The 11,513-nt window shown below is 35.2% G+C and overlaps 1 protein-coding gene across 1 annotated transcript; it reads right to left on the bottom strand.

Annotated features, from left to right (window-relative positions):
• Positions 1 to 717: 717 nt before the first annotated feature.
• LOC110732118 (nucleolin-like) lies at positions 718 to 3,411 on the bottom strand. Its single transcript, XM_021912036.1, has 3 exons — positions 3,358 to 3,411; positions 1,229 to 1,720; positions 718 to 777 (listed from the first exon to the last, which is right to left on the bottom strand). The coding sequence occupies exons 1-3, from the start codon at positions 3,409 to 3,411 to the stop codon at positions 718 to 720; spliced, it is 606 nt and encodes a 201-aa protein (XP_021767728.1).
• Positions 3,412 to 11,513: the final 8,102 nt, after the last annotated feature.

The raw sequence follows: 11,513 nt of genomic DNA, 5'->3' as shown, positions 1-11,513 counted from the left end.
TTTTGTTAGAGCGGCATTGTGCTCTACAAAACGAAAATTACATTTGTTTGAATAGCGGCATTGTACTCTACAAAACGAGAATTATGTTTGTTTCTTTCTTTACTGTGACAATATCTAGTGGTCTAATTACTACGATGTCTTGTTTTGTCTACTAAGTAATTGCATAGCCTTGCTAGATGATAATTAGAAAATGGCGGTTTGTTTTGATTTATTGGTTTAACTGTACCTACACCAGTGATATTTTCCAATCCTAGCAGAGTTGGGAAATTTTGAAACTTGAACACCACCTTGTTATTAACCTTAAGTATTATGTAACACCACCTTCATGAACCCATAAGTGTAATGCTTCACCCACAATCTTCTTTCATTGAAATGAGGTGGACACAAATTAGAGAGCAATTAGAAAACACTATGCTTGAGGTGTATGGTTACAATCTGAATGCAACTCATTGAATTGGTAAAGGAACGAATTAGGTAACCTTATTGGAATGCAACATCCGAGCTTTATTGGAACGTTAATTAAGTGAATCCATTACATAACTATGATCTCCTCTAACCAAACAATAAGGTCAGACTAATAATTACAAAATTAAAAATTCGATGTCGAAATGAATTTAATTAAAAATGACACAAACGATAGAGGGTTAGGATATCATGCACAATTCTGACACGAACCTTCCCCAAATAGAAGCATCAAACATCTTCAAACAAACTTTGCTACTTCCAATTAGATATGGCAATAAACTCAAAACGTCTACAGTCATGCAATCCATTCAACTAACAAAACATATCTTACGCAGATAAATAGCATATAGAACTATCATGATTGAGACTTATAATCATCAACAAAGAATAAATCATAGGAATAAACATCACTACCATATTATATGCTAAATTCAGAACTAATTACATCCACTAGTGACTAATTAGTTTAATTACATCCAGCAAAAGCTTCTAATTACATCCTGCCCAAATCAAATGATTTGAATCGATGGCAAAACAAAAAAAAGCACATCACCATAGCTATCGTTTGATTTGTCAAAACCATTAATTATCCATAGTCAAATAGAGCTAATACTCCCAAAAAATTAATCTTCTAAACTACCATAGGGTATATACACAAACCAAACAAAAAACGTTTCAAATTTCAATATCTGAAACCCTTACCTTCAATTATCTAGAATCGCTGAGGGAGACTTGGGACGATACATACTACCGCCTGTACTACCATCAAGATAGTCTTCCGAGTCATCCATGTTAAGCTCAGAGTTATATCACTTGTATTTATTGTAGTTCTAGTATGGGTTTCTGTTGGCCTCTTCACCCAATCGCCTTCATCATCATAGCCATAAGCATCGAACGGATCAACTGGCCTCCTGTGTCGCGCTTCCTCAGTGTCAACGTCAGATGACGACTCAGTGTCTTCAGTAGTCTCCTCCTCTTCTTCTTCTTCCTCTTCAACTGAACCACCTTGTTGAACCTGATTAGCCCAAGCTTCCTCTTTCACTGCATCTCCTTGTTGCTCGTCTCCTTCCTGGTCGTTGTCCTTGCCGTCACTACCACCGTCATCAGCCTTAAATTCTTCATCGCTGTCAGACAGGATGATAATTGGACTCTTAGGACCACCTTTGTTCTTCCTCTTGCCTTTTGCACTTGGCTCTCCAACTTCTCCAGCAAATCTCCCACCTCGAAGCTTTTGACGGCATGAATTAATTTCGTTCTACTTTTTCTCAAAGTGTTCATTGAAAGCTTTAATGGTTTTATGAAGGGGTTTTGTTAAATCAGGTTTTGGAGGTGGATTGAAAGTTTTTTTTTTGTGGATGTTGCTCTCCTTTGGATGCTGTCAGTACTAGCCATTTTTAAGTAACTAAATGACAAAGTACATTACCGAAACAAGAAGAAAGGGAAATGAATAAGACGGAAGAGGAAGAGTTTTGGACCACTTTGTGTATTAATTTAGGCAAAAAAAAGTACTAACATAGTGATAGGCCCCCATAAATGAACCATCAAAAACTGCCCGTAATTATTAGCTTGAACTATTTTCATAAAAACACTTTGGCTTCCAAAAAAAGTTGAATATTCTATTTTAATGTTATCTATGGTCGTTGAACACGAACAAAATCAATATTAAACTAGAAAGTCCTTTTTTGCATTTCACAGACGTGTTAAGAATCTCATCCAGCGTGCAAACACCGGGCGATGTCCCGGGCTGCGATTAGTGTTATAGTTACTGCTTATTTAGTGTATATTACTCCCTTCGGTTTATTTTTATTTGTATCAATTTCCTTTTATAGATGTTTTTTTATTTGCATCACTTCTATATATTGTAAATTTATACTCTATTTTATTATTTCTCTCTCTTAATTTGAACCCCACTCAAATAATTTATCATTTCTCTCTCTCATGGTCACCACTACTTTCTCTCACAGAATTTCACTTTCATGGTCCCCACATTACTTTTACCAAAATAAATTATTCATCAACTCACATTATTATATTATACCTAATTCATTCTCCTAAACCTCGTGTAAACACAAGTGATGCTTAAAAAAAAAAACAGAGGGAGTACTTGGGCCGAAGGTACAAGCCATTGTTGGATGTTAACAATGTCGTTACTTTCACTATTACAAAATTGCCACTATAGGTCCTCCTCTTGTTTATCAAGATGAAGAACCAGGGCTCTCTCTATTTAATTTCTGTAAGGATATATATTCAAATAATTCTATATAGGAAGATAAGAAGTGTTTTTAGTTGGAGATTTATGAATGGACCATTTTACCATCTACAATTAGTTTATTATAACAAATAAGATGTTACAATTAGAATATTAGGTTTAATATCTGGACCATTTGAATAGAGACCCTGTGAAGTGGTCTATTTATCCAATGTTAAGAATGGACCCGTGTATTTAAATCAAATTACAAAAGAAAGATAACACCTCTTATTTCTAAATTTACATGTTTGTTTCTTTTGTCAATGGGACAACAGCTCTTAGGGATGGCAATCCAGTCCGGATTCGATACTACTACGCTCCGAGTATGAGAAGAAAGTACGAAGGATTTGACTACGTTAAATTAATCCGACTTCGAGTCGAAGATGAGTCGGAGTCAGATCCTAAAAAAATCCGAGTCTATCAAATTATTCGACTCCGACACATAACACATGCTCTAATAAGAAACTTTAATTATTTGCAATAAGGTACAGTCAATTGTAAAATGTAATTTAAATTATAAATAAGAAAAATTTGTCAGAAACAACCTTTTAAAGTGACCTTTTTGTTTAAAAAAACTTTTTAAATTTTTCTTGGCCAATCGAAACCTGTTTTAAATTTTTTGTTGTTCAAGGCAACCAACTCACACTTTCCGGCGTTGACTGAACTTTTTCCGGCGTTGACCACGTGTTTACCCCCATGTGCGTTGCACATGACCCCTAATTCCCTAATTACACCCCTTTTTCCTAATTTCACATCTGTTTCCCTCCAATTACACATTCTCTCTCCTATTCTCTCTCTCTCTCTTACTCTCTGTATTTTATCTCGTCTATTTTTCTGCTCTGTGGTTTCAAATTCTTACCCCATTGTTTGAGTGTAGCACAGTCAAAGCAATAGAAGGCTTTCCCACCAATTTTCGACCACAGGTAAGTGATTAATTTGTGAACCTCAGAGTTTTTCGATTCTTGATTAAAAATTAGGGGTTTTTTTTCCCCTTGTTAAATTTTCTCAATTATGCAGCAAATATGAGTCGAGGAGGTGTTATGAGGTGTGGTTGTGGTTTTCTTGATGCGAAGATGACTTCATGGACCCATTTTTAATTCAAAACTTACTGTTTTTGTGTTTAGTGATAAGTTAATGCAGCTTCAGCTCCTCATTGATGATGTCGCAGCAATGACAGAGAAGATTAATGGCCTCGATGTGTTCACATAGAGAGAAAGATTAGGAGAGAGTGTGTGTAATTGGAGGGAAAAGGGTGTGAAATTAGGAAAAAAGAGGTGTAATTAGGGAATCAGGGGTCATGTGCCACGCACATGGGGGTACACACGTGGTGAACGCCGAAAAATGTTCAGTCAATGCCGGAATGTATGAGCTGGCTATCTTGAACAAAAAAAAATTAAAACAGGTTTCTCTTGGCTAAAAATTTTTAAAAGGTTTTTTTTGAACAAAAAGGTCACTTTAAAAGGTTGTTTTGGACAAATTTTCCTATAAATAAATAATCATCCTTGTGGTAAGGTCCCTGTACGGAATAAATTTCAAACGTTAACCCCATGCTTGAACCCCACTGTGACCATACACTAAAGTACAGTGGCGTCCAAAAGGGAAGAAGATAGAGCAAAAGAGTCGCCAACAAGTTTTAGGAACTTGTAAACCGTTCACAGGGTGAAGGTTGCAACCCTTAGCGATCCAAGAGATCGTCAACTCCATAAGGTCTAGAACCAAATAAGGGTTCGGGGATGAAGGTATAAATCCAACCTAAAAGAGATTGAACCTGCCCTAATAATAGGCCTCTACTTTATTCTGATCGCATTCATGTGCGCTTTTTGAATAACATACAATCAATAGGATTAACCTTAACTTGTTTATCTATGTTGGTTGAATATTAATGCACAAATAAACTATTATTGGCGATCACTTGAATTATAATCAAATTAACCCTAAATAAGATTATTAATTATCTTATTAAGCGTGATTACAAGTACCAAAATTCCCTTTAAACATGCATAAAAGGTGTGATCAAGAAATAAATATCAAGCAACATAATAAATTAATTATAATCATCATGAATAATAATCATAATAATAATATTCATAATTATAAATTTATAATCATAATCTTGACAATAATAACCATAAATAAAATAATCATAATCAAAATAATAATAATAATAATATTCATAATCATCATAAATTATAACAATTATAATCAGAATCATGTTCATGTTAATATTAAAGCATAATAATAGAAAGATCCCAGGCATGATACTAACTAGATTAATAACAAACCCTAGCATGTCACTAAACAATAAAATCAAATCTTTAACCCTAACATGATACTAACAATCATAAATATTAAGAAGAAATAGGAAGCATCGTAACAATCATATTTAATATCAAAGTTACCCTAGACATGATACTAGGAATATCATAATAACGATGTAAACATGATGTCTACATCATAAAGCCAACGAAAACCATTAAAGTACTTACTTTGATGCCTCGTACCTCTTTCTAATAACAAAATACACACGTTAGTGTAGACACCTAAAAATGTCTCCCCAAAACCAAACCCGATGATGAACAACCTTTCACCGCCACTATTGGTCGGGTTCAGTATTTAATCCCGAGAGTGCTTAAAAAATCGTATTGTATTCATATTTTTGAACAATCCATGTATTAGTCTTGATGTTTGGTAAAAGCATAGTTTTAATTTCAGCCCAAACTTATTAATTAATTTTTAGCCCAAGCCTTTTGATTTTATTGTTTTATTATTTGTTTTTGGCCCAAACCTTTTATTTATTTTTATTTAATTATTTTCTTATTTTATCCCGAATAATAAAAGTCGGAAAAAGGCCCGAAATTATCAATCGACACTTAAAAAAGCCGAAAGAAATTAGGGTTAAAAATGAATTTAGACGGAAAATGGACTGGAATTTCCCGCGCCACGGCAGACTGCCACCGTGTCACGGGAACCCTTCTCGTCTGACGGTGGGACTTCCCGTGACACGGGAGGTCTGCCGTGACACGGGACATTCCGTGTCCTTTCCGCGTAAACCCTTAATGTGTTTTTCATCCCGTTTTCTGAAAATTTCCCGCGTCACTCCAAAAGTGTACCGTGTCACAGGAAAGTGTACCGTCTGACGGTACAGTCTTACCGTGTCACGGTACAGTCTGACCGTGTCACGGGATACTTTTTTAGGGTTTTTATCATTTTAGGGTTCCGTGTACTCCCTCAGCACATTTTCCCTATAAATACCCCTTCATTTCTGATGTACGGTGCACCGAGAATTTTATTATTATTATTTCTTTTCTTCTATGTTATTAACCTAAACACTAGCCTACCCTTTTCACTTCAAAATTCCTTCTTCAAGCACTCAAAGGAGTCCATATTTTACTCGAGGTTCTGTCCTTAAGCCAAGGCGTGAAAGGTAGAACTGTTTGAGGGTTTGGCCCCAAAATCAACTTTATTTCATTTAATTTAATTTAATTTAGTTATTTTATTATTTTCTTGAAGTTACTAACTCGTTTATTATTTTGTACTTGCAAACAAACAGATTCAAAGTAAGGATCATGCTCCTTTTATTATTATTATTATTATTTTTCTAACGATTTTATGTTGTTGGAATTGTGATTAATTTGGGTTTAATATTAATGTTGTTCTATTTTTTATTTTGATCACTATATTGCATGTTTAAAGGGAATATGTAATTGAAAATCACGCCTAATAAGATAATTTGGACAACTGGTTTAGGTTCCTTTTTAATCTTGTTGTTAATTCAAGTGATCACCATATTTTAGAATTATGTGTGCATTAATATTCAACCAATTTAGTTAAATAATAGTTTGGAGCGAATTGAATTATTGTTTGTATGCCTTTGAGATCACAGGAATGCTTTTCAATATAAGAATCGAGTAGAGGCCAATACGAGCGAATGTGACTCCATGACTCACTTCGTACCATCATCCCCGATCCTCCTTTCGTGGTTCCGAACCATATGGAGTTAGTAATCTCATGGATTATGAATGGGGTGTAACCTTCACGGGTCAATCGTTGTTGCCTTCGTTGTCCCTTAATCGTGGTTGCCTTAAATGATCCGTGAACGGTTTACAAGTTCCTTAAAAACTTGTTGGCGGCTCCCTACTTTCCTTGTCCCTAATCGTATTATGTCAATTCTCACTTCCTATGAGTGCCAAGAATATTTACACATGCTTAACGTAGGCGCACTTCGAACGACGCCTACAGTTAGTAACTTCAAGGAAAATAATAAACAAACAATCAAATTAAATAATTGAAAGAGAGATTTGGGACCAAACCCTCAGAAATTAAACCTTTCACGTCTAGGGAGAAGGCAACTTCGAATATGGCTAGGTGTATCTAGATCTAATGAATGCGGAATTTTGTATTTGAAAAGCTAGTTTAGAAAAAGAGAGAAAGAGATGGTGAATGATTAAAGAGAATGAGAGAATTGATGATTGCGAATGAAAACTGGTTATTGATGAATGAAAATGGAGTTTTTAATACGTTATTTATAGAGAAAATCAGCCAAAAAGATAAAATTAACAAAACAGAGTATTGGCGCACGTGAAACAGAGCTGGCGCCAGCACCAGCTGATTGGCGCCAGGCCTAGCTCCTGGCGCCAATGCCGAGTCAAGCGCTAGTCCTGTTTTTGACGCGTTTTCGAAAATCAGATAAATTTGTCGTACTGGAGGATAAAATCGTATCTTTTCCTCGAAAATGCTTTTTGATTTTAATTAAAACTCTAAAAAGTCAACAAAAGTTAATTTATCAATGCTAATTGAATTAGAAATGAAAATAACCTTCTAGAAGAATCTAGAAGACTAAAACCATTCCTAATTGCATTAGGAATGATAAATCCTATTAGGCCCCCCCCCCTAGATCATTGGGCCGTATATAAGGCTCAAATCGGGCCCAGTTTAGTAAATTGACCATAATTTCCTAAATATTCATCAGAATTGGGCTTATAATATATCGTTGGAAAGCTCTTGTCAAGCCCTATCCAAAAACACTACTATTGGACCCATATAATGGAACAACCAAACTGGATTGGCTGTTTTCTTAAAATAAGTTTTCAAAAACAGAGAGAAGAGAAAAGAAAATTAAAACTATCCGCAACACTAAACTTTCCACACTTTCACTTCATTAGATTATGATTCGACGCGAAAGGTACTCATCACTGGGTTTGGTTTTGGGGAGGCACAAATGGGTGTCTACAGAAGCCCCCACTTTGACTAAGTTTGGAGAAACGCAAGTTTCGAAAACAAAAGTCAAAGTAGCAATAGGGACGGAGAATGATTCAGAACGTTCCGCGATCCTAAACCACTCTTGAAACGCCAATACCTGCAAAACTATCGTTAGTTAAGAAGATAAAAGAGTTAAGAAATGCGTATCTTGCACCGTCAAGCACACGTCTCTGAAAGTAACCGATTGTTTTGATGACCTCCTGCAAGTGATCCGTGCCATTTCTGGCACCTTTAGGCTATGTTTTCTTTATATTTCTATGCTCCTTTATAGTCGTTTATGTCGTGTTTTTAGAGAATAATTCTCGATTCGCGTGTTTTTGTGTTAGTTTTGAGAAATGCATGCTTTTAATGGCTTTCTTATCATTTTATTCATTTCTCGGAGTTTCTTATCATTTTAATGGCTTTCTTATCATTTTATTGAATTTGAGTTTCCTTTATTCTTTATTCATGTAATTCTTTAGTTTTAGAATAGTTTTCTCTCTCTTACGTCGAGATCTTCTCTCTCTAGATTAGGCTAGATTAGGAGTAGTTTTAGAGAGAGAAAGTGAAGGATTTCAATGGTGATTGAGAGATTGAAGATACAAGGGTGACAATTGTGTTCAAGATCTTCTCTATTATCAATGAGCATTCTTAACTCTATCTCACCTTATTGATTTGTTTAATTTCATGCTTGTTTGGATTAATTTTGATGTTTGATGCTTGATTAGTGAAATTGTTCTTGGTATTTTGTCGATTCTTGATTTCCATAGTTGTTAGTTGATAGATGATGATTCTTGAATAGTTGTTTGGCTAGGAATTGGGTGAAACTTGTATGATTGATTAATTATGATTAATTTGGGAATTGTGTTGATTAATTGTTGAGATTAAAGTGATTAGTGAAGGTTTACATGTGTGTAATTCAATTACGCCTTGAGAATTATGCTAGATTGCATTGTAATTGCTAATGACATGAACAATTGATTTAGGAATTGCAATTATCAATTGGTTTTGATTGTGATTCTCTTAGTTTGTTACTCATAGTGAACCCTAGCTTAACAATTAGGAGATAGCTATTTGATTCCTATTGATTTCTCTTATCATTAGTCCTCACAACCTTTGATAGGCATGCTCTTCCCATGTTGTTGCAATTGACATGATTACTTGTTGATCCCCGTTCCTAGTATTTTATTTCCTTGGTTACTTGTTTTTTTAGTTGTTAGTATTCTCTCTTACCTTCGTTTTCGACCTAGCTTAGGCGCATAATTGAAATTGCTTGAACATTACCGTTTCTTTGGGTTCGACCGTTTACTTGCCTCTATACTCGTATTAGTGTTTGTTAAGTGTTTATAAATTTAGTTTGACCGAGGGAAGATTAGATAACGACCTAGTTTCCCCCTTCGTCAAAATGGTGTCGTTGCCGGGGAACGGTGTCTTTGTTTGAGTATTTTTGATTGCTTGAGTCTAGGTCTTTGTGTATATTTTTACTTTTATTTGATTTTTGTTTGTTTTGAAAAAAAAATGGCGTGTCTATCATTTCCTCAATATAGCAATGAGCCTTTTTGTGAATATTTCATTAGACTTGAAGGATTTTTGGACTATAATTGTTGTAATATTTGGGAGGCTTGTGAGATTTGTTATTTTGGTTTGAATGAGCAAACTAGGGATGAAGTTGAATGTATGCATAATGGTGAATTTAGAGCATTGTCAATTGATGATACTTGGGATTTTTATGTTTGGTTTGCTAAGGATGTTTATGATAGGGGTAATCATGAGTCTAATATGATATGCAATGTCTTGATTCTTCTAATATTATCATGAATTCCCATGATTTGTCATATGATCTCTTAAGTGAACCTAGAACACATGATTTCAACTTTATTTCTCCTTTTGTTCATGATAATGAAGTACAAGCTCAAGTTGATGCTAATGGTGTGTTTCAATATTCTTCATTATTTACCATGCCTTCTTGTGATGTGCTTCATTCCCTTAATGATGAATCTCATGTTATAAATTGTGCCCCCACTCCCCAATGTGATGTATTTGCTCATGATCTTAATGTTGATTCTTCCAATATCGGTTGTACTTCTTCTTCTCTTGTTGAGCCTCAACCTTCTACATCTTTTGAATCTCTTGTTGATACATTTGAGTCTCAAATTAGGCGCATTGAGATTGATAATGAGTTTGGGCCTAGTAAGGAGATGATTCTTAATTCTATGAAAGGTCAATTAGAGATAATGAAAAAGAATGAGGAGCGTCTTGAGGAGGGAAAGAGAAGAAAAGATAAGTTAGGAAGCCAATTATCATCCTTGATGCTTGTTTGTGAAAAATCTCAATTTGATGTGTGTGTTGAGGATGATGATGATGATCATTTTGAACAACCAAGAGTGTGTGAGGATCCTATTGTTGAGCATAGGAGTGAAGGAAAGGGAGTTGAGAGTGATGATGATTATGATGATTTTGTGAATCTAAACTCCTCTTCCTTGGTTAATTATGATGAGTCTCAAGTGTATGAATGTGACTCTTCTATCCATGAGTGTTTGGACTTGTTTGAGGTTATGTCCAATGTGTTTATTGAGAGTCAAATGAAAACCCATAGCCTTATAAGTGAGTTCATTGATGATGCTTCATGGGAGAGAGATGATTTTGAGTTATATTTGCATCCATTCATGCACGGTTTTAAGGACTTAGGTTTTGAGTTTGTGGAAGGAAGGGTTGTTTATTGTGGTGAAAAGAAGGATGAGGTTGATTCCTTTGGATTTTTTGAGCTTGAGGGAGATGTCGATTGTGAGAGAACTTTATTTGAGGACTCTATGATTGATTTTCATGCCCTCATTGGCAATGTGAGACCTTGTGTTGAGGGATTCACGAACCCTTTGCCTATTTCTCATACCCCTTTTTCTCAAAGGTTTGACCACATCCCCTATTGCCCTATTTTTCTCCCTTCCTTTATTGATAAGCCTATTGGGGACTCCCTTGTCTATGATGATCTTAGTTTCCCTCATTCGTCTATTGTTGAGGAAAAGGGTGATGTTGCCACCCAAAAATATTTTAGTGAGGAGGATTTTCCTTTTTCTTTTTTCTTTCCATTCTTTTATTCCCCCTTCTTTTTCTTCTTCTTCTTATTTTCTTGTTTTTCCTTTTGATCCTTCTTCTTCTTTCTTTTGGCACCTCCCTTCTCACTTGCGTGCAATGATCTTGTTGCACGTTTTTCTTCCGTCATTTGCCTACCTTCTATCATATGAAATGTGTAGTAGTGCATTTGACAAGATTTTGCGAACGTTGCAATATTATTTTACCAGAGCGGTCAAGCTTGGACCTTAAGCAATCCTTTCTCGAGAAGTAACCCGTGTTTTAGAATAGATTTTCTTTTGTTTTTAGAATAGATTTTCTCTCATGGATATTTTTGCGTGCCTTTTGCTAGGTACATGAATTGATATACCTCGGTGCTTCGATTTGGATCAAGAATCGAGGAAGTTCGACTCCTATTTTTGCTAGCATATGGTAACAAGGTTTAATTCTTGAGAAATTAGCTTTGAAAGGTTAAATTGGGTCATTTGCGGGT

This window comes from Chenopodium quinoa, unplaced genomic scaffold (assembly GCF_001683475.1).
Source record: "Chenopodium quinoa cultivar QQ74 unplaced genomic scaffold, ASM168347v1, whole genome shotgun sequence".
NCBI classification, from domain to species: domain Eukaryota; kingdom Viridiplantae; phylum Streptophyta; class Magnoliopsida; order Caryophyllales; family Amaranthaceae; genus Chenopodium; species Chenopodium quinoa.
Note: the sequence above shows the minus strand (reverse complement) of the source record. Positions and strands in the feature narration are given on the sequence as shown.

Bases quoted from the DNA above. Each gene is read 5' to 3' on its own strand.
- LOC110732118 (XM_021912036.1), bottom strand. From the start codon at position 3,411: ATGGGGGTAAACACGTGGTCAACGCCGGAAAAAGTTCAGTCAACGCCG. The intron at 1,721-3,357 runs GTGAGTTGGTTG...GAGAAAAAGTAG, and splicing joins TTCAGTCAACGCCGGAAAGT to AACGAAATTAATTCATGCCG. The intron at 778-1,228 runs GTAGTACAGGCG...ATGTTTTGTTAG, and splicing joins CTCGGAAGACTATCTTGATG to TTGAATGGATTGCATGACTG.